The sequence below is a fragment of the Ylistrum balloti genome, unplaced genomic scaffold, assembly GCF_031769215.1.
Source record: "Ylistrum balloti isolate Yb309-2 unplaced genomic scaffold, AGI_CSIRO_Ybal_v1 Utg369972, whole genome shotgun sequence".
Lineage (NCBI taxonomy): Eukaryota > Metazoa > Mollusca > Bivalvia > Pectinida > Pectinidae > Ylistrum > Ylistrum balloti.
Window position 1 is genome coordinate 415,436 of NW_026782064.1, and position 25,005 is coordinate 440,440.

The 25,005-nt window shown below is 36.0% G+C and overlaps 2 protein-coding genes across 4 annotated transcripts in view; one reads left to right on the top strand and one right to left on the bottom strand.

The window, feature by feature from the left end:
* Positions 1-9,257, top strand: part of LOC132547692 (uncharacterized) — a 31,707-nt gene extending 22,450 nt beyond the window's left edge. For 2 of the 3 annotated variants that reach the window (XM_060211493.1, XM_060211491.1), the window contains exon 2: positions 7,083-9,257. In XM_060211493.1, the coding sequence (XP_060067476.1) occupies positions 7,109-8,692 (1,584 nt within the window). In that variant the 5' untranslated portion in view covers positions 7,083-7,108 and the 3' untranslated portion in view covers positions 8,693-9,257. Of the gene's footprint in view, positions 1-6,012; positions 6,072-7,082 lie in introns of all 3 variants that reach the window. The other variant, XM_060211492.1, reaches the window with a different exon arrangement.
* The window catches only part of LOC132547691 (uncharacterized), a 147,606-nt gene that overhangs the window by 43,009 nt on the left and 79,592 nt on the right, over positions 1-25,005 (bottom strand). The gene's annotated exons all lie outside the window — the stretch shown is intronic.

A 25,005-nucleotide genomic window follows, 5' to 3' on the forward strand; every position in this document is an offset into this window, starting at 1 on the left:
TACTAAAGAGAAACTTTATCTAGTATAATTAAGTATTTGTTTCATGTGACATACACACAACCCAGCCCATTCATCATATCTGCTACTAGAATGTTGACACTCCAATTAATGGAGGGAATTCTAGCATGGAAACCTCCAGGCTGTTTGGATGTATGGGGATGTTTGAGGACACAGGCACTTCAACTATATGGCTCAATTAACCACAGGACATCGTTAATTTGTGTATATTAACTCTCTGAAATCTCAACTAGACAGTATCCTGTATTCTGGATTCAGGATTTTTTCCTGTGTAGCCTACCTCGTTTCACAGCCTCTCACCATCATCTGAACCTTACAGAGACTACCTCCTTACACAGCCTCTCACCATCATCTGAACCTTACAGAGACTACCTACATACACAGCCTCTCACCATCATCTGAACCTTACAGAGACTACCTCCTTACACAGCCTCTCACCATCATCTGAACCTTACAGAGACTACCTACATACACAGCCTCTCACCACCATCTGAGCTCTGCAGAGACTACCTCCATACACAGCCTCTCACCACCATCTGAACCTTACAGAGGACTACCTCCTTACACAGCCTCTCACCATCATCTGAACCTTACAGAGACTACCTACATACACAGCCTCTCACCATCATCTGAACTCTGCAGAGACTACCTCCATACACAGCCTCTCACCACCATCTGAACCTTACAGTGACTACCTCCATACACAGCCTCTCACCATCATCTGAACCTTACAGAGACTACCTCCTTACACAGCCTCTCACCATCATCTGAACCTTACAGAGACTACCTCCTTTCACAGCCTCTCACCATCATCTGAACTCTGCAGAGACTACCTCCATACACAGCCTCTCACCACCATCTGAACTCTGCAGAAACTACCTCCGTACACAGCCTCTCACCACCATCTGAACTCTGCAGAGACTACCTCCATACACAGCCTCTCACAACCATCTGAACTCTGCAGAGACTACCTCCTTTCACAGCCTCTCACCATCATCCGAACTCTGCAGAGACTACCTCTATACACAGCCTCTCACAACCATCTGAACTCTGCAGAGACTACCTCCATACACAGCCTCTCGCCACCATCTGAACCTTACAGTGACTACCTCCATACACAGCCTCTCACCACCATCTGAACCTTACAGAGGATACCTCCTTACACAGCCTCTCACAACCATCTGAACTCTGCAGAGACTACCTCCGTACACAGCCTCTCACCATCATCTGAACTCTGCAGAGACTACCTCATTTCAACATCTTTAAACCTCTCTGACATTGTTCTCTCTTCACCTGTGTCCATCTCTAAACCATGAGTTCAGAACATGTTCATCTTCCTGCCCTTGAATCCTAGTAATGAACCCCTAGGGATTCCTTGCCCTAGTGCTGACATATATGAGTTCCTTGATCTCTGTATTTTAACACACCAGCAAAGTTCACATTCTTGTTGTGCTATATCATTGAAGTCCCTGTGGATTTTGGTTCACAGTCTAGGCCAACATCAGTTTGTCATTACAGAAACAACTCTCATAGGGCACTGAAAATCTTTCAGGGGTGATAAAAATTTAAACTCAAAATCATTTGTTTTTTAAGTTCTTGTTTTATGTCAATCAAGTTTACCAATCACTGGTTGTGTCTCCAAGTTGGTACCCTTGATCAATTTTGCGATCTCCTGGCACCCTCTGATAATGGGTCTTTTCCTGTTGGCCTCCCCAGTGTGGTGTTTGATGATCGGGCTGTTCCAGAGCATAGGTAATCATCTGGAGCACCCGCTAATCAAGTGTAATAGCACTGATCATACCATGAAATATGTCGGCCTGCCTGCCTGCCTGCTCCTGTGCTGCCTCCAGAGAGTAGCACAGCTTGTCAATCTGTGTAAATACTTTGTGAAATATTGGTTTGTTCTGCATGTTAGTGTATGCATTCACACTCAAACCAGTACAGGTCGTCAGTAGAAATTTCATTCAAAGAACTATAAATATTTATTTCAAAGGTACACAGCTCTAACCTCTTCCCATTCATCAGGGATATGATTAAAAAGACAGGAATTTATTAAGAAAATAGCACTAACTATTAACCTTATCATCACTGAAACAATTTTAAACAAAAGTAAGAAAAATCATTGAAAAACAGTAAAGTTTTGCAGTTGTCAGTTTACATCACTCTTCTATAGTGGTTGATAAAAATTAAAAGAAATTTGAACAAAATCAATGTGTATTTTTCCCTTATATTTCCATATAATTACACTTGAAAGGTACATTCTTCAGATATAAAAGATTTGCAAAGTTAATTAGACTTCAGGGTTTGGGTAAAAGTACATGTTAGACAGGTAACTGTTCTTAGGTCAAATCAAAAGGGCATAAAACAGTTTCATTCTCAAAGGGTAAACTGGTTTTTTTTTAATTCCTGTTTTTTTTTGTCTGAATCATATCAAGTTTCATAAATGAAATATAACTAGAGGCTAAAAGTTGTATAGTCATAAACCTTTACACAGAAAATTACCAAGTACAACCAACAAAAGTACCCTGGGTATGGAGATAATATCTCCAAGGTAACCAGCTGATATCGTTTCAGTGATTCAGGCATAAAATCAATAATTGTAAGGAAAAGAATCTGAACCAATGGAGCTAAACCACACAAGGCAGATGAGGGTGCAAGTTTAACCAATAAAATATTACGACTGTGTAACACCGACTACAGACGAATAAACGTTTACTTTTATTTGTAATGGAGTATGATAAAACAAACACTTTGGGGAGCAAAGGCAAGTCAACTTAAACCTGATCTTCTAATGAAACAGTTTACTTAGTTTGAACAGATTAATCTTCATCAAGGTAAGCTTTCTCATCTATTCCATCTTCATTCCAATCACACAAAATTGTCAAGGAATGCAGCCATGTTTTTAATAGCTTTCCAGTAATCTTTTTCTCATTATGTCTTCATTCTTTGTTTAAAAGTTGGTGATATTTGTTAATTTATTACACTTCCAAGCTTTTATCCTGTTGTTAAACATAGGGCTAGTCTTCTGGTGCTTTTTAGGGGGCAATGGTGTCCTGATTTAATAACAATGGTTCTCATATCATATCTTATTTTTCTATCAGAGTGAGTCAGTCACTTTTAATTGTGAAATGTAATATATAACATATCTCTGGTAGGAACCTATATCACATTCAAATGAAAAGAAACTATTCACATCAATTACAACATTTTATGTAAATATCAGAAAATTCCTTTCCCATGAGTACATCATTTACAACGAAACAACTTGCATGACAGTAAAAATTTCAGAAATAGTTTACTTTTCTTGTTTTTGTATTCATAAAACAGCTCATAAAACGGCCATGTAGAAATCAATAAAACAGCTGGTACCTACAAATCTAGAGGATTATGGAGTTTATTATTTAAGGCTGTCATCAGTGACAATGGTCATTACTATGTAAGGTATATACATCAATCATGATTATGTCTATTATCACTGGCCCTCCATGTAGGCCCTTGACAAACGACTAATGGGCCATATCACCCTTGCAATCATAACTGATCATATACATCTCTCTGGTCAAGTGTCCAAGTCTTCCTGTCTACACACTGTCAATCATCCTGGACATGCCATCATGCTCATGCCTACTTCCAAACAAATAGCCGCAGGTCATCCATTTGTATGGACACCTTCCTCTGACACCTCTGTCGCCAGTCCAGACATCTGTGCACTGACCCTACAAGGTGACTGGACATTAGTGACCACTGAGTGGACAATGTGTCCACAAGCCATCCTTACTGTCAGAAAATTGTCTTTTCGCTTTCCATCACCTGAAGTAGTGCCAGTTTGGGTTTGTGTCTGGGAGGTCTTCAGATCATTATCCTTCTGGACAGCTAACTGGACAGTGATATTGGTCTGGTAAGTTCTTACCAATACTGTAGTCTAGGCTGTAGTACATCTTGATGCGATAATGGCCATGAATAGCTCGGTAAAAACACAGTACCAACAATAATAACAAGGATCAATGTATCTACCATTAATATCAAGAACTTTCACTATTTTCATCTGAGGCATTAAATTGTATGGATCTCAAATTTCTATAGTCAACATCCTTTACATTGAACTATGTTTTCTGACATTAATATCTCAGTCTCTCAGGAAACACTCTCACTTTTATAGGTTTCATTGAAATATTTCTTTCTGCTCTAAGGTATCATTAAATTCTTCTTTCACTGTAACATATGTCAAAAAAATATTTCTTTTTTTGAAATCGTCATTTAACATCACTAGAGAAAATACATTAGAAGTACTTAATAGATAATTAGACCTTTCTAAATCAACATTTTGCATGAATTTTCATAACTATGCCAAATCAAATCAAATGAGAAGCCAAATGCATGTATAATTTAAATGTATTTTAAATAATACCCTAAGGATTAAGATGTCTGTATGCTGACCTTGGAAATGGTTTAAGGACCATAAAATGTGGCTTGTTGGGCCCTTCATCGGACAACAGACATCTGGCAAGTCCCAAGACAACCACTTTTACATGCTAAACAAACTCATCAGTGCATCAGATCTGCTTATACATTATAATTTCCTAATCATTAAAGTCTTTCTTAAGTCTTGACATTTTGAAAGTTTATCACTACAAATTCCGGCATAATGTTTGTCCGATAAACGGTAATAGGGCTCTGTGACAAGAGTTGTGCAGGACTTTGGGAACGACCCCTGACTCAGACTGAGCAAAAACACTGATTTCTGGCAGCTGCATTGATAAATGTCCTTAAAAACTAGCAATTTCCTTATTTTTTCTCCAGCCAGCACTTAATTTAACCCACAATTCTGAAAAAGATTATCAAAAGAACTATGAAGAATGCATTGGTCCCACCTAACTCAGACACACTGACTACTCCAATGTGTTCAACATGATAAACACATAACAGAAAACAGCCCCACAAAAAACCTAAGCATATTTATCAAGTGTGCACGAGTCATTGTTAAACACATACACCATGTCGTACTAAATCTGATCAATTTCAATCGTATGATTGACACATAGAATAGTCTGATTGGTACTAGCCTTAGTGTGGAGAAATACAAACTTCCTAATCTAGTGGGCAATGCAAATCAATCGCCCAGCAAACATTTGTATTAACCCAGATTATGGTTGTCAGACAAATAGTCTGTGCTGATTAAATGCTTGGGGCAGTTTAAATATGGGTTATTAAAGCAGGAGTATGTGGATCTAGACCTGTAGTAGACTGGTTTAGTTACAGACTGGAGGCAGCGCTCCAAGGTACGTAGTTGAATACACCTTACCTACAGTATTATGTCCTGAGCTCCTTGACTTCGATTGATTGTATACAACTTGAAGTACTTTTCAAGTGTTCTTGTTATTATGCCAATGGTTCTAAAAAAATTTTTCATTTCCAGATTCTATTCTAACTACGTGATTGCTAAAATACCATGAGGATGGAGTATAACTGCATTACTTGGCTAATAAGATACATGACTGCTACAAACTTTTTCATTTCTATCTCTACAGCTTACAAATATTTCCTTTTTGTTTTTGTTTTAATCTGTCAAACAACATATGGTTTCTAAAATAGTTAATAACATAATGCGATAACTTCCTGCGATAAATAATGACGGTAATAAGCAATTTGCATTTGAAATTTATACCGTTAAGTTCTGAATTATTCAGCAGTAGTAGAGTGTGGCGAGCGTATAATGTTTAGATAAAATACAAGCAAGACTGGTAATAGACAGTTACTATATACATGTTTAAGAGTAAAGTTTTGCATGTTTTGGAATGATAGAACACCCAAGATATGTTAAACCAAGAAAATTATAGATAGATGTGAAAATGATAATGCCAGTTATGTGAAAATCACATTTATGTAATCAGTTTTATCTTAAGTGGACCGAGAGTGGTTGTGGCTATACAGCATTTCCTCAATCATCTCTCTGTTTTCCACCACATCTCAATAATTCATATGTTGTTCATTCAGACAGGTCAGACCTACACGAAGCTCATTACACAGCTGACTTAAGAGCCCATAAGATACCTGTAAGTACAGGTGTGTTAATTAGATAATCAGTTTAACAATAATTAAACCCGTAACTATGACCACCTCTTATCTAATCAGTTTTTTCATTCGTCAGTGTTAATGTAATTAGCCGACATGTCTGCCCTCATGTCAAATGTCACAATCCGCTCTCCTACCTCCTCTCACTGTATCTGCATAGGGTTGGAAAATTTATTTCAAATATCCATTGCACAAAGCTATGCATTTTGTCTGTAATTGGTTGTAACTCGGGTAGTTTGCAGATATTGCAGCCTTTGTGATGAACAAAAGTGCATGTACCGTCCCCAAGGGAGGGAGGATTCGCGAAGGGGAAAAGGGGAGGGGTAACAGTGTTGGGGCGGATGTATTTTCAGGTTGCCACACTGCCCATGCATTCACCAACCCGCGCAGTCAGAATAAGATTTCAGTTTGCATGTATTATTGATTGGAGAGTTTTAATTAGCCTACATGATGGCTTGATCACCTGACTGGAGAACAGCAGGCTTGATATATAAGGCCAACAATCAAGTTACTGCTGGCATAAGGCTGCCTCTGTATGACCCCTCATCATTCGACTATCACACATAGACACTATACTTGGATGTTCCTCTTCAGCAGGTGCTCCTTTCTGCTTTTAGATTTTATAGAATGTTTCGTCAGAACAACCTGAAGGTGTAGTTTACACCTAATCACACACTAGATGACATTTATGTACAGGAAAAAAAGAAGTTTTAGCACAGTTTTTCAAAAGAGGATATTAATGTGAAATTTGTTCCGGCTGCTGGGCAAGTAAAGTGTGGGACTGTGCTAGTGACAAGCTTGAGTTGTGAATAGCAATCCTTCTACATTCAAACACACACTGACATCATAAAATCTCTTTGTCTACACATTTCGTCTGACACACTTCAATTCTTAATCTTTGATGTATAATCAATTACAAGGAATTATATTTACATATAGGACTTTTATCAGCAGATTTGCATTCAATTAAAACATTTTTTATATAATTTCAGATTTGGGCTTTAGAAATGATAGGTGTATGAGAAAGAAAGAAACATTCACCATCTCCATAACGTGTCGTAAACACATCACAGACAAAACGAGGGGCAACGCCATACATGAACTTTTCCGCCGGCTTGTGGTAAAATGCAGTGGTCAGAGAATGAAAAGATTCAGTCCAAGCGGTCAACACTACCCTGACCCATCAAAGCCCCCAGAAAACGGGACAGAAGAAATCAGTGCAGACAACATCAATGATGGAAGTAAAAAAGTAAAAACATCACAGTCCTTTGAATCACTGTTTGACAACGAAACTTTGAGTGACGTTATTCTAAACGTCAATGATGGCCAATTTGTGTTCAATGGCCATAAAATGATACTTGGAATGAAAAGTGACCGATTGGCTGCTTTACTAAATGAAATAAGTGGTTTGGATTCAGATGAAAAGCCTGTATTGTGTCTTCACGAGTCTATTGAGTGTAGCCTTGTGTTTAGTCGATTTCTCTACTTTATATATAGTGGCGCGGTTTGGCTTCACCGTGACTACGTGCTCCCACTTCACAAACTGGCGGCGAAATATTCGGTCAAGTCTTTAGTACACCACTGTCAGAGTTATGTAACTCAGATATTACACAATATGATGGGAGTTTACGAAAATATTCGTGGATTTCAAGTTGAGGTTGTCTGTGATCTTTATGAATGCAACTTATTCCCAGAGGACATTCGGAATCTATCATTCAAAGTCTTGTGTGCCAAGTTCAAAGAATTGGTACCAAGTGACAGGTGGCAAACCTGTAGCTGGCAGCTTGTGTGTGACCTTCTTCGGTCAGACGACTGCATGGCGGAGGAAAATCTGATTCTCACCTCCGCCACTGACTGGATGAAGAAAAACAACTTGAGTGATAAGACACTTATTGAGGATATTCTTGTTAATATAAGGTACCCATTTCTTCACAGACGTATTTTATACCAACTACAAAAGAATGGAGCTTTCAAAAACTTTCCTCAAGTACAGGACTTGGTCAATAATGCTGTACACTATCATTGCTTTAAAGACCTTCCTGAAGCCAAGGAGGAATTTGTTGGATTGCAGTATACGCCCCGCCATTATCAATCCCGATCTTTTACCCCTAGTGTTCTCTCTAGTCGCTCTCAGTCCACAGACCAGATCCCGAATCTTCACCATCTCCAATCAAACATGATCACCAACACCACGCCATCATCCAATCAACTCTCACACTCCAACATGGAGCAAAACATTCTTAACCACAGTGTTCTTGTACAGAGTCTTAATCAACCGGTGAGCTTTGTTCAAAACTTGACTCCTTCACAGCTAGTTCAAAGCGTTCGACCAAATGTGATTCGTAATACTGAGCCAGTGTCCATGACCCCGGGATTAATTCCGTCCTCTATTGTCCTGAACAGTAACATATCTCATGGTCACAGTGACTCTCGTAACTCTTCAGCGGCAAGTGCTCTTCAACCTGTGACATCACAGATGACATCATCAGTGACACCAACAATGCCACCCGCAATGAACCTAGTGCAAAACATTGTGTCTAATAATGCTTTTGGGAACCCTAGCTCCAAGACTGGGGAAAGTCATCACGCAGGATACAGGTGACATAGCTCATCAAGCTGAATACAGATGATGAAGGTTACCACAATATGGTGTGGGTTGGATCTGTTTAACCTGAAATCACCTTATGGAACTGTAGACAGAATTTCAGTGCTAAATACTCACAGAAAATCACTGCTACAAGAAACTTATGAGAATATTGTGCATTTTGATGACTTTGCTATAAAGTGCTTTTGTTGAGGAGCAGTTTCACAGTAGTGTTTTAAAGTGATTTATTAACTACAAATAAACATCATATTAACAGAAAAGTGACATTAACAGATGTGACATTAAGTGGGTTCCACTGTATCATTGGACACCAATGTCTGCAGTGCTTTTTAAGCAATTTTAACATGGATTATGAGCAAATTATGTTTGATAGGTTCATTGCACCTTCAATAAGGCGATCCGTAAGGGGGAAGGGAAAAGGAATTGAGAGATTTTTTCATAAATACATGAATGTGTTCTAAGACAGAGTGAATGGCTATTATTGTCTTTTTATACATAGTATCACTCTGCCTGCTTAATTTTTGATGATGGTGAAAAAACACAATAAACTATTTAAAATTGATTGAATTGTGTATATTTGTATCATTTATACATCAGATATCAATAAAGACATGCTGAACAGTAAACATCACAATGTATCTAGGCATGCTGGAGATATTCACTATCACACTAATGTCATTACAGAATAAGATTGTCACATGATTATCATACTGATATCAAAAATAAAGAAACGTAGGAAACAAAGAAAGGGAGGACAATATCAACAAAATATTGACACTTTGCTCACTGAAGAATTAAGACAAGTTAGGGAAAAGGACAATATCAACAAAATATTGACACTTTGCTCACTGAAGAATTAAGACAAGTTAGGGAAAAGGACAATATCAACAAAATATTGACACTTTGCTCACTGAAGAATTAAGACAAGTTAGGGAAAAGGACAATATCAACAAAATATTGACACTTTGCTCACTGAAGAATTAAGACAAGTTAGGGAAAAGGACAATATCAACAAAATATTGACACTTTGCTCACTGAAGAATTAAGACAAGTTAGGGAAAAGGACAATATCAACAAAATATTGACACTTTGCTCACTGAAGAATTAAGACAAGTTAGGGAAAAGGACAATATCAACAAAATATTGACACTTTGCTCACTGAAGAATTAAGACAAGTTAGGGAAAAGGACAATATCAACAAAATATTGACACTTTGCTCACTGAAGAATTAAGACAAGTTAGGGAAAAGGACAATATCAACAAAATATTGACACTTTGCTCACTGAAGAATTAAGACAAGTTAGGGAAAAGGACAATATCAACAAAATATTGACACTTTGCTCACTGAAGAATTAAGACAAGTTAGGGAAAAGGACAATATCAACAAAATATTGACACTTTGCTCACTGAAGAATTAAGACAAGTTAGGGAAAAGGACAATATCAACAAAATATTGACACTTTGCTCACTGAAGAATTAAGACAAGTTAGGGAAAAGGACAATATCAACAAAATATTGACACTTTGCTCACTGAAGAATTAAGACAAGTTAGGGAAAAGGACAATATCAACAAAATATTGACACTTTGCTCACTGAAGAATTAAGACAAGTTAGGGAAAAGGACAATATCAACAAAATATTGACACTTTGCTCACTGAAGAATTAAGACAAGTTAGGGAAAAGGACAATATCAACAAAATATTGACACTTTGCTCACTGAAGAATTAAGACAAGTTAGGGAAAAGGACAATATCAACAAAATATTGACACTTTGCTCACTGAAGAATTAAGACAAGTTAGGGAAAAGGACAATATCAACAAAATATTGACACTTTGCTCACTCACTGAAGAATTAAGACAAGTTAGGGAAAAGGACAATATCAACAAAATATTGACACTTTGCTCACTGAAGAATTAAGACAAGTTAGGGAAAAGGACAATATCAACAAAATATTGACACTTTGCTCACTGAAGAATTAAGACAAGTTAGGGAAAAGGACAATATCAACAAAATATTGACACTTTGCTCACTGAAGAATTAAGACAAGTTAGGGAAAAGGACAATATCAACAAAATATTGACACTTTGCTCACTGAAGAATTAAGACAAGTTAGGGAAAAGGACAATATCAACAAAATATTGACACTTTGCTCACTGAAGAATTAAGACAAGTTAGGGAAAAGGACAATATCAACAAAATATTGACACTTTGCTCACTGAAGAATTAAGACAAGTTAGGGAAAAGGAACAAAATATTGACACTTTGCTCACTGAAGAATTAAGACAAGTTAGGGAAAAGGACAATATCAACAAAATATTGACACTTTGCTCACTGAAGAATTAAGACAAGTTAGGGAAAAGGACAATATCAACAAAATATTGACACTTTGCTCACTGAAGAATTAAGACAAGTTAGGGAAAAGGACAATATCAACAAAATATTGACACTTTGCTCACTGAAGAATTAAGACAAGTTAGGGAAAAGGACAATATCAACAAAATATTGACACTTTGCTCACTGAAGAATTAAGACAAGTTAGGGAAAAGGGCAATTCTAAACAACTGAAATAGTATAACAAAGCCATGTTGTTTAAAACAAGAAATAAAACAAATCAGTCAACATTTCTGTTTAACTATGGAATATAATTCATCACCAAACATGAAAAAACTACACCATTTGTGTGTAGACAGAAACAGTAAATTCATCAAAGGTCTAACAGTTATACAGTGGAATCTGTCTAAACCAGAGGTCTAACAGTTATACAGTGGAATCTGTCAAAACCAGACATTGGGAATGATTTGACTGGTTTGTAGAGAGTTCCTGATTGTACAGAGTCCATTGTTATAATATTGTTGGAATTGGGAATGATTTGACTGGTTTGTAGAGAGTTCCTGATTGTACAGAGTCCATTGTTATAATATTGTTGGAATTGGGAATGATTTGACTGGATTGGGCATAGGATTGCAGAGAGTATGGTTTAGTCCACTGTAACATATTCGATAGTGTGAGATGGTTACTGTTGATGTATTAGCCTCCTCGGATCTGTCCACTGATTGTGGGAACAACATTTCAATTTTTAATGGCTTAATTTAATCTAGTTGCTATACTGACTAGAAATTTTAAGTCTTTTATGTCTAAAGAGAAAATTTACAAGACAAAATTTAGTTATCTACTTAAAATGAACCGTCTAAAGATAAGAAAACCCGCTTGAGAAAATCCCAGCATTACTGAAAGAATGTCCAACTTAAAAAGAAAGGGATTCCTTTGACATTTAAACTCTGGTATAAGTTTAACATGCAGGGTTCCCTTTGATTGCATTTCTATATAATTATCTGATAATTGACAACATCTAAGATAAAATTAAATCCAGATTGCCGCGAGGGATAGACATACCCTTTCTAGTAGACCTCACTAAACCTGGTATATATACCACACAAGCTAAAAGTATTTTCACAGCGATGCACATCAATCATTTCATAATTTTAAACTTAAAATACCTTATAATTCATGTGTGAAAAAATGATGATTATGTTTTTGGAATACAGATTGTGAATACCACTGAGAATGAAAATGGTCTTCAAACAATTGAAAGAAATATTTGGCTCTCTTCCGTCTAATATTGCTCATTAGGCAATACAACCCAATGATCAATACAAATCTTTGAAATTATCAAACCCTGAGGAGTGCAGATTAAAGAAATAGCTCAGATAGGAACTGTCATTATGTAATTACAAAATTGGTCTAATTTTAAAATATGTATGTGACCTTGCTGTAGATGAGTCTATCACCAATATGTAAAATAGATCCGAACCTAATAAGCCATAAGTTTTGTTTCACATCAGTCCAAATCAATTCAGTTATAATGAGATTCACTAAGGTTATTTAAGAACAGCCTAATTTTTGTTGAATTAAATTTTTTTTTTAAATATGTGTGATTCATCTCTATATATATCACACTGGATAAAAGAGACGTGAAGCCACAGCATTGCAGATTCCCAATACAATGTGGCCAGAAACATTTTCTCTAAACTGTTGAAGCCTATCAATTTATATGGTTCCCTCAATTAGAGCTATATCCTGTCTTTCTGAATTATATAGAAACATACATAACACCTTTTATACTAGCTTAGACTTTGCTGAAAAAGAGGTGTTGTGATAATAATCCAACTAATCCAGAATTATTACATGTTAAAGAAAACATTTTATAAGGGAAATAACTCTGATACAAATACCATATATGAAGAAGCTAGCATATACCCCCTTAAGTACATGGAGATATTGCCAACAACAAATCACAAGTATTTGTAAGGTAGCATATATCCTTAATTATAGGATGCTTAAATAACAGACTGCAGAATAAAACCCATTACTTCAGTTGTGGCTGCTCTGTACGACCAACTGATAAGATTCAATTGAGAAACATAAATTAATGTTTAGACAATTTCGGCTGTCAAATATATAAATTAATCTTGTTTGTACGCTATGAACACAGCAGAAAATATTTGTTCTGTTCACAGATCTGATTGTACTCTTTGTAAAGCATTGGAGCCAATAAGATTCTATCTAACCCTCACATGCAACACAAGAGCGCATGACAAGCCCAATACACAAAGTGCAAGTGCATCTCCTGGTGTGAGTTTACCTCGCTCCATCTAATTAGAGTCCCTCATGTGCACTCCTTACATACTCTGCAGTAGCCTCTAATTATATTACAGTCAAGTACAGCAAAAACTCAATTTAATTTAGACAAACTTTGGTAGACAAATGAGAAGTTAATCTCTTCTCAGACAAAGTCTTGCTATCCTTGTACATAGTGAGACCACAAGTTCAATCTAATAAGCATTAGGTTATCATCTATATTCACTAAAGCCTGAAGTGTCTGGGCACATAGCCACAGTTAAATCCCATTTGTATTTATTTTCCTTTCACAGGAAAATTAAGTTAAATGCTTTTTAGATCATCCAATTTTATCAATAAAGTATTTTGAGCTGTCCTGGCATGGTGGTTAAGTTTCTGGCCCTGCCTCTCCTAGGGGGGAGGTCTCATTCCCCTGGACATAAATGACTTTTTTAGAGACAGAATCCTTGGAAAATGGGGCTAATTCTTTAGCACATGGAATATGTCAGAGCCGATAGGTGGAACACAGGTAACAGTTGGATAGAGGTCCGACAAGCAATCACCATCAATAACCCAAACACTTTATATCTATTAAAGCAACTGGATGTTACAGAGCTGCTGTCAGAACTTTGTATATCTACTTTGTTTAGTGATAACAGTATTACACCATCATTTCAACATAACACTGCTGTTCTACATGTTTTTAAAATCCTTAAAGTGTTATTAGGTTTTATTTTTAGTCTGAATTAGCATCAGAGAGTCTGAAAATTCCAACCATATCAACATGCTTGAGCTGGGAAAAACTGAATTTTTTTTCAAGCAAGTCAGATTGCTTGTTCTGAAAAGAACATCACAATATTTGATTATTTCAGTGGAAAGTGCATCTTAAAGCATTTCAACCAAAACAAAATCACAAAGTCTGTAATACATCTGAAAGTCTGCTGCTTTAACTGAAAGACCATCACAAAGACTGACCTAACTCAACTGAAAGACCATCACAAAGACTGACCTAACTCAACTGAAAGACCATCACAAAGACTGACCTAACTCAACTGAAAGACCATCACAAAGACTGACCTAACTCAACTGAAAGACCATCACAAAGACTGACCTAACTCAACTGAAAGACCATCACAAAGACTGACCTACCTCAACTGAAAGACCATCACAAAGACTGACCTACCTCAACTGAAAGACCATCACAAAGACTGACCTAACTCAACTGAAAGACCATCACAAAGACTGACCTAACTCAACTGAAAGACCATCACAAAGACTGACCTAACTCAACTGAAAGACCATCACAAAGACTGACCTTGCTTGGCAATTTTAACTGAAAGATCATTATGTTTGACTTTTTCAACAGAGCATCAACATGATTAATTACTTCAATTGAATTAGAATAATAAATCAACAGCATTGTTGACAACCTTGACCTTCGACATCAGACTCCAAGGCCATGAGCCACCATCATTTTTGTCAGCCTGTCTATGTATCAATATTTCATCTATCAATTCCTGTACAACAGCTTGATATCGGTTAGAAAGGATCTATATCAAAGGAAATCTTTTAGAAATTCATTTGTCATACATTGTGTAATACAAATTATTTCTGTTTTTGTTCTCTAGATTTGTATTTATAAAAAAAAACAAATTAATCTTGAGAAGTTCTACAGGTTAGTCTTGACAGCACCACAATTAGAGCACATTTAATGATAACAGGCTATCAATGAGTTTTTTCTTTTTTACTTTCCATAGGAGTTTAACCAATTAATGTCTGCACACATTGAAGGCTGTTTTGTAAATGTTATGGTAATTGTCTACAACCAACTGAAGAGGATTGTTTAATCAATAAAAACATTTGTTCAGAGACCAACAACAGGCGACTATGGGCCTCCATCCTTTCCTTGTTACTCAATATTCTAGTTAACTTTAGAAACAATTACAGATTTCTTGAGAAAAGTCAATTAACATCTTTATAAACAAAATGCCTTTCAAAGATACTATTGATTATAGGGAGACGACAGATGGACGCCACAGTAATAGCTGTGTCAAAATCCTTTCACAGCTTAAGAATGACAAAAATAAGAACCTACCCGTAAAATCATAAATTGAAATTTTATGTAAAGTAGCAGAGATTTCATCAGTGTGGCGAGCGGCGTCTTTGTACCACTAGTACGTCTCTTGTTAATGGATCCATATATAACTCTATGTAAACATCCTGTACTTTTTTCTATCTATTAAACTACCTAAAATTGACTGGCAACATTCAATCACAACTTTTCTAATCTTTCTATAAACTACCGCCCCTCAGTTAACAGAATTTTCACAATGCTTCACAAATATGTCATTTCGGTTTTTTTTTGTGTGTGAGGTTATTTTATAAACCACTTCACCAGTTGATAGGTATCTCACAATAATTCACAAATATGGTATTTCATTGTAATAGAAAAAAAACACAGGTCTTACTATATGTTTCTCCCCTGCTATTTCATTGACTGGTCAATGGATGCTAAGCTAGTCTATGATATATAAACACAGTTATTTACTGAAGTGGAAAGTCGTTTTCATACAGGCTCGATCGTAGGTGACATACTTTATGTTTGAAATAACCATTTAAGCATGATTCAATGATGTAAAGGGCTTTTCAGTTATAGAGGAGAATTTACATAAATAGATTCAACAAACAGCATGTCACAAATGAAATTAGTTCGCCTGCATTAAAGCAGTTAAGTGATATCAATACCACATCAGTAAACCCCATCAGTATACCCCATCAGTATACCACATCAGTAAACCACATCAGTATACCACATCAGTATACCACATCAGTATACCACATCAGTAAACCCCATCAGTAGACCGCATCAGTATACCACATCAGTAAACCGCATCAGTATACCACATCAGTAAACCCCATCAGTAAACCGCATCAGTAAACCGCATCAGTAAACCGCATCAGTAAACCCCATCAGTAAACCGCATCAGTAAACCGCATCAGTAAACCCCATCAGTAAACCGCATCAGTATACTACATCAGTATACCACATCAGTAAACCACATCAGTATACCACATCAGTAAACCCCATCAGTAGACCGCATCAGTATACCACATCAGTAAACCACATCAGTATACCACATCAGTATACCACATCAGTATACCACATCAGTAAACCCCATCAGTAAACCGCATCAGTAAACCCCATCAGTAAACCCCATCAGTAAACCCCATCAGTAAACCACATCAGTATACCACATCAGTATACCACATCAGTAAACCACATCAGTATACCACATCAGTAAACCACATCAGTAAACCACATCAGTAAACAAGATCAGTATACCACATCAGTATACCACATCAGTAAACCACATCAGTATACCACATCAGTAAACCACATCAGTAAACCACATCAGTATACCACATCAGTAAACCACATCAGTATACCACATCAGTATACCACATCAGTAAACCACATCAGTATACCACATCAGTAAACCACATCAGTATACTACATCAGTATACCACATCAGTAAACCACATCAGTATACCACATCAGTATAACACATCAGTATACCACATCAGTATACCACATCAGTAAACCACATCAGTATACCACATCAGTATACCACATCAGTAAACCACATCAGTATACCACATCAGTATACCACATCAGTAAACCACATCAGTATACCACATCAGTAAACCACATCAGTATACCACATCAGTATACCACATCAGTAAACCACATCAGTAAACCACATCAGTATACCACATCAGTAAACCACATCAGTATACCACATCAGTAAACCACATCAGTATACCACATCAGTAAACCACATCAGTATACCACATCAGTAAACCACATCAGTATACCACATCAGTATACCACATCAGTAAACCACATCAGTATACCACATCAGTAAACCACATCAGTAAACCACATCAGTATACCACATCAGTAAACCACATCAGTAAACCACATCAGTATACCACATCAGTATAACACATCAGTATACCACATCAGTATACCACATCAGTAAACCACATCAGTAAACCACATCAGTATACTACATCAGTATACCACATCAGTAAACCACATCAGTATACGACATCAGTATACCACATCAGTATAACACATCAGTATACCACATCAGTAAACCACATCAGTAAACCACATCAGTATACCACATCAGTATACCACATCAGTAAACCACATCAGTAAACCACATCAGTATACCACATCAGTATAACACATCAGTATACCACATCAGTATACCACATCAGTAAACCACATCAGTAAACCACATCAGTAAACCACATCAGTATAACACATCAGTATACCACATCAGTAAACCACATCAGTAATCCCCATCAGTATACCACATCAGTATACCACATCAGTATACCACATCAGTATACCACATCAGTATACCACATCAGTAAACCACATCAGTAAACCACATCAGTATACCACATCAGTATACCACATCAGTAAACCACATCAGTAAACCACATCAGTATACCACATCAGTATAACACATCAGTATACCACATCAGTATACCACATCAGTAAACCACATCAGTATACCACATCAGTATACCACATCAGTATAACACATCAGTATACCACATCAGTATAACACATCAGTATACCACATCAGTAAACCACATCAGTATACCACATCAGTATACCACATCAGTAAACCACATCAGTATATACCACATCAGTATACCACATCAGTATACCACATCAGTATACCACATCAGTATAACACATCAGTATACCACATCAGTATACCACATCAGTATACCACATCAGTATACCACATCAGTAAACCACATCAGTATACCACATCAGTATACCACATCAGTAAACCACATCAGTATACCACATCAGTATACCACATCAGTATACCACATCAGTAAACCACATCAGTAAACCACATCAGTAAACCACATCAGTATACCACATCAGTAAACAAGATCAGTATACCACATCAGTATACCACATCAGTATACCACATCAGTAAACCACATCAGTATACCACATCAGTATACCACATCAGTATACCACATCAGTATACCACATCAGTATACCACATCAGTATACCACATCAGTATACCACATCAGTAAACCACATCAGTATACCACATCAGTAAACCACATCAGTAAACCACATCAGTATACCACATCAGTATACCACATCAGTAAACCACATCAGTATACCACATCAGTATACCACATCAGTAAACCACATCAGTAAACCACATCAGTATACCACATCAGTAAACCACATCAGTATACCACATCAGTATACCACATCAGTATACCACATCAGTAAACCGCATCAGTAAACCACATCAGTATACCACATCAGTATACCACATCAGTAAACCACATCAGTATACCACATCAGTAAACCACATCAGTATACCACATCAGTATACCACATCAGTATACCACATCAGTAAACCACATCAGTAAACCACATCAGTATACCACATCAGTATACCACATCAGTAAACCACATCAGTAAACCACATCAGTATACCACATCAGTATACCACATCAGTAAACCACATCAGTATACCACATCAGTAAACCACATCAGTATACCACATCAGTAAACCACATCAGTAAACCACATCAGTATACCACATCAGTATACCACATCAGTAAACCACATCAGTATACCACATCAGTATACCACATCAGTAAACCACATCAGTAAACCACATCAGTATACCACATCAGTATAACACATCAGTATACCACATCAGTATACCACATCAGTATACCACATCAGTAAACCACATCAGTATACCACATCAGTATACCACATCAGTATAACACATCAGTATACCACATCAGTAAACCACATCAGTATACCACATCAGTAAACCACATCAGTAAACCACATCAGTATACTACATCAGTATACCACATCAGTAAACCACATCAGTATACCACATCAGTATAACACATCAGTATACCACATCAGTAAACCACATCAGTAAACCACATCAGTATACCACATCAGTAAACCACATCAGTAAACCACATCAGTATACGACATCAGTATACGACATCAGTATACCACATCAGTAAACCACATCAGTAAACCACATCAGTATACCACATCAGTATACCACATCAGTAAACAAGATCAGCAAAAACACACTTTTCATACATCATCATTTTAAACCCATGACATCATTGTTTCACAACAAGTCAATCATACCACAATAACTCTTATGAAGAAAGTCAAGGTTATAGGCAATGACATGCAAGTATGATTACTGAGTATCCAGAAATGTTTCTCAACACATTCACAGTTTGATTTAACATAAAAAAACAGCTGTATCACTGTATTAAAATCATCTTTCTAAAAAAAACCTGTGAAGACCTGCCTGTTATTGTATTGTATAGTATGCTTCAACAACAATCTACCTCTGACATTTTGAGCCCTTCACTAAAATCTGTCCTAGTTTCATGTCTGCCATGGTAAGTTGCTACTCTCATAATCACCAACAGTCCTTAAAGAAATCTTGCAGCTTAAAAGGTTAATTCTGATTGCCAGTATCTAGAGAAGCTTTGGCTATAACTGTTTAGTTAAGGAATCAGCATTTGCCTAGAACTGCTGCATTCATTTGGAATACCTATTGTATCACTTAGTTCTCGTTCAAACTTTTCTATTGATTTTGTAAACATCAATGGAATCATCCAGAATACTTCTAACACTCCTACATTTGCTTTTATTTAGTTTCATTTCTCTTGAAACTGTCATTGGTTTTCTCAGCTGTCTACTCAAAGTGATATCAATGGTGAATTGCAGTACTGATATTTGATCACACGTACTTCTGTGGTTGTCTATAGAATAATATCTAGGATAATCCTTATTTCTCTCTGGTAACCAAATTAAACTCTTTCTATCACTGACAATTGTTCTTTTTTTGAAAATTTCATTTGCAGTCACGAAGAGTTTTAAATAATGAATGAAATATATGCTTATATCAAGATTGTTAAAAATTCAAATATGACAGACAAGACAATTTGATTTTACGCTTGTTATTAATAATATCATAAACATTTCATAGTTATTAATAAAAAAGATCATTAGAATTGGCCTTTGACATCATCTTGAGATGGAAAACAGTGATGATTCATCGTACAAGTAGAAACTGTTGCCTTTCTGCCCATAAGCAGCGATAAAACTAATATTAAAATGTCCAAACTGATAAATGAAGTCAGTATTTCTCTTCTTCAAGTCAGTTAACAGATTCACAGCCATGTCAACACTCTGATCTACAGCCCATACTTAGTGGCCACTGACAGACAACACACAGCAACACTAGCATTGTCAATCAGGAATTTCTTTGCTTTTATATGACATTTTTAGAACATTTGGAGAGATTCGCTTTGACCAGTGTCAAATTATAATGATGAAATATCTGTTATGAGGAAATACGGTGCCACATGTGATTTTCAAATATTTACACTAAATCATATAATTGTCTTCTCTGCCAATTTTTGAAATTTGCAAATACTTTTTGTTTATGACTAGAAGCTACATACTGAAATCCTAATTTTCCCCTACATGAATACCAACTCCCAGTTCTACCAACGAAAGTTATTAACATACTTGTCTATCTCCAACTGCCTTGTACCAAAAAACACTCCTGTATCTTATAGATATTTATAGAAATAGCGAGATGTACACTCAGTATCATCCATACCAATATCTCAATGGAAACCAATGAAAAATACAATATTTAATTCTCATAATGAATTGAGTGTCAACACAGCACGCAATTCATTAATTAATACAATCTCCATCTAATGCTATATTTAAGTATAAATTTCTTCTGCAGAGTTTGGTTGACTGATTATATAGGAATTCATATTCAATACACAGATTATTATCTTCAATCCTTGACAGAATTAATCTTGTTTTTGTTCCCTATAGACTTACTACCTGGATATTGCGTGTCACATACATCGAAACTCCACCTCAATAATCAATCTTTATTCAGTTGTTCATCATTTGTCAGACAGTATTTTTACCCAACATCACAGTGAAGCATGTTTCTATCTTGTTAGTTTCTTTTGACTTTGAACCTTTATGTCACAAGGAACCAAGAGGGTGTCAACAATTCTATAACTTGATATCTGTATGATGAAATGCAATGAAAAAGTACCACTTTATGCATGGTATGACACGAGACCCGATTATTTCAGCATCAAAATTTCTCTACATGAATTTCTGTAATCTAAAGAGGTACATAAAATTTTTTAAAATTATAATATTACCAGTAAGTATACAAGATATTCCAATGGCAAAATAAATTTAACACTATTTTTTTGTCACCTAATTTTACAAGAATGAATCTAATGTACATCTACCATTATGGCACTGCTGTACTGCTGTGACAGATGGCCACCATGAAACAAGAGGTGTATAACAGTAAGATTTCCTACCAATACTGCAGACTGAAGCATTGCTACCTAAGTTAGCCTAGAGGATCATTGTACACTGTGACACAGTAATACCATTTGATCGTTTATACAAATCCTCTCTACAAAACTTGTATCAATCTTCATCAATGATAAAGAATCGAGACCTTAATTTTCGTTAGTATCATTGAAATGAATCTGAAACCATCAAAAACCAAGGACAATCAATATGCACAAACTCCATACAAATGAACTTTTTTTTGTTATATTGTATCTTATACTGATTGTACAAGTTGATTTTTATAATGTGGACTGACAACATGATAAACTGACATTTTCTCAAAGTATGAGAAAGACTAGGAGTTATCAGTATAATCTCTGCCATATTAAAAGCTTAGAGAAATCTGATCAATATTCATTAGTTTTATTGACATAAATTCCACATAAGTTTGATGAAAATATAAAAATCAAGATGTTACATTAGCCGAATAATACTTTGCCTGTTATATTACATGTTACCGAAGAGTAACAATAACCCATTACAGCGTTAGCTCGTCATGTTAATTGTAAATAACCCATTACAGCGTTAGCTCGTCATGTTAATTGTAAATAACCTATTACAGCGTTAGCTCGTCATGTTAATTGTAAATAACCCATTACAGCGTTAGCTCGTCATGTTAATTGTAAATAACTCATTACAGCGTTAGTTCGTCATGTTAATTGTAAATAACTCATTACAGCGTTAGCTCGTCATGTTAATTGTAAATAACTCATTACAGCGTTAGCTCGTCATGTTAATTGTAAATAACTCATTACAGCGTTAGCTCGTCATGTTAATTGTAACATTTCTCACAGAATGGAAATAAATGATTCTGAAGATAGTGTGCCCAACTGTATAACTTGTAACTTTCACACAATGGATAATGAATGTCAAAGGTAGGGATTGCACACCACTCAGTCAGAGGAACAGTGTTATTAGGTGTACAATAATGAGTTATACAGTGAATTTGTCAGCTTGTGAAAAGATCTACCAATAGAACCCAGGACTGATTGACAGAGAGCCACTAAACCACAGTTCTCAAGGTCTAAATGACATCAATATCATTATCAAAGTTATGGAATTCATATTCCGCCTCTATTACATGTAATCTAACTCTGTTGTATACTAAGGGTACCGCTTCATTCATACAATAGATAACGTCCTGGGAAAATTCCTACCAACAAGGTAAAATAATACAGTAAATCATGGTATCAGGTGAAAAATTAAGAACCAATATGTCTGATTTAAACTTAAAACAAAGAACATCAGCAATAATCAGAGACTGAAAACTTAACACTAAACAGGGACTAAAAATTTACATCAGAAACTGAAAACTGAAGATCAAAGGCTGAAATCTTCACATCGCACAGATACTGAAAACTTCACATCACACAGACACTGAAAACTTCACATCACACAGATACTGAAAACTTCACATCACACAGACACTGAAAACTTCACATCACATAGACACTGAAAACTTCACAGATACTGAAAACTTCACATCACACAGACACTGAAAACTTCACATCGCACAGATACTGAAAACTTCACATCACACAGACACTGAAAACTTCACATCACACAGACACTGAAAACTTCACATCACACAGATACTGAAAACTTCACATCACACAGACACTGAAAACTTCACATCACATAGACACTGAAAACTTCACATCACACAGACACTGAAAACTTCACATCACACAGACACTGAAAACTTCACATCACACAGACACTGAAAACTTCACATCACACAGATACTGAAAACTTCACATCACACAGACACTGAAAACTTCACATCACACAGACACTGAAAACTTCACATCACACAGACACTGAAAACTTCACATCACACAGACACTGAAAACTTCACATCACACAGACACTGAAAACTTCACATTGCACAGACACTGAAAACTTTACATCACATAGACACTGAAAACTTCACATCACATAGACACTGAAAACTTCACATCACACAGACACTGAAAACTTCACATCACACAGACACTGAAAACTTCACATCACACAGACACTGAAAACTTCACATCACACAGACACTGAAAACTTCACATCACATAGACACTGAAAACTTCACATCACACAGACACTGAAATCTTCACACCACACAGACACTGAAAACTTCACATCAAGTTGAGACTGAAAATATTACACCAAACCGAAACTAAAACCTTTACATCAAACATTGACTGATCATGGAAGTCTTCATGTGGCTAAATGAAAAGAAGAATTTGACCAATTGAAAAGAAATTTGAAATTTATAAATGGAACTCTTTACATCATCCCGCCACTATGAAGGAAAGCATTGATTTTAGCATCCTTAATGTTACAAAATAAAGTATGAAACATGAATCACCCTGCCAGCTATCAAACACTTCATTATGAGGAACCAATTCCTTCTACAGAGAAACAGAATATTGTGTTAAGCTCTAAAGCCCATCAAAGGACACCAGGTCTTTGATACTGTGCTAACTTGAGCAGTATACTGAAGAAATATGCTGCGCAATTAGATCATATGTCCTAACATTAACGCTTGGAGTCCCCAAAATTCTGTGAAGTCTTGGTTTCTGTATCATTTCTCATCCTATAATTGTAACATTGATAGACCACACAAAAGTCAAGTAGCTTTTTTCCCTCCATAGAATCTTCTGATAATAAATATCACAGATGATTGAGACTTCTGTTACATATCTCTGTCTCTCTCTCAAATAACTACAAAAATATGTTTTATGTAGTTCAGTTTTAGGAATCCAAATCAATATATTTCTGATCAACTCAATCAGCTAAAAAGTAAGTAGATTCAAAACTTTCATCTATTATATCATCAAAAACATCACAACTCCAATTCAAATTATATATGCTTTAAAAGTTACAACATCATATACACATAACAAAAAAAAGCAAGAAATATTAGTGATACTTCAGTAAATTTCTAAAAGTACATTGGGGGAACGTAGGATTACATCTCAATTTGAAATTCTGTATGTATGGTATATCATCTGTATTTATCTGACTATGGAGACAAGACACTATTAAATGTCTTTATATATAAAACTTAATGAAATATTTTATCAAGACCTATAGACCATATAATCTCCTATTTTTGATATTTAATGGTAGAAAAATTCAATCCAAACCAAAGGACGATTAAATCTCCTTTATTTTTC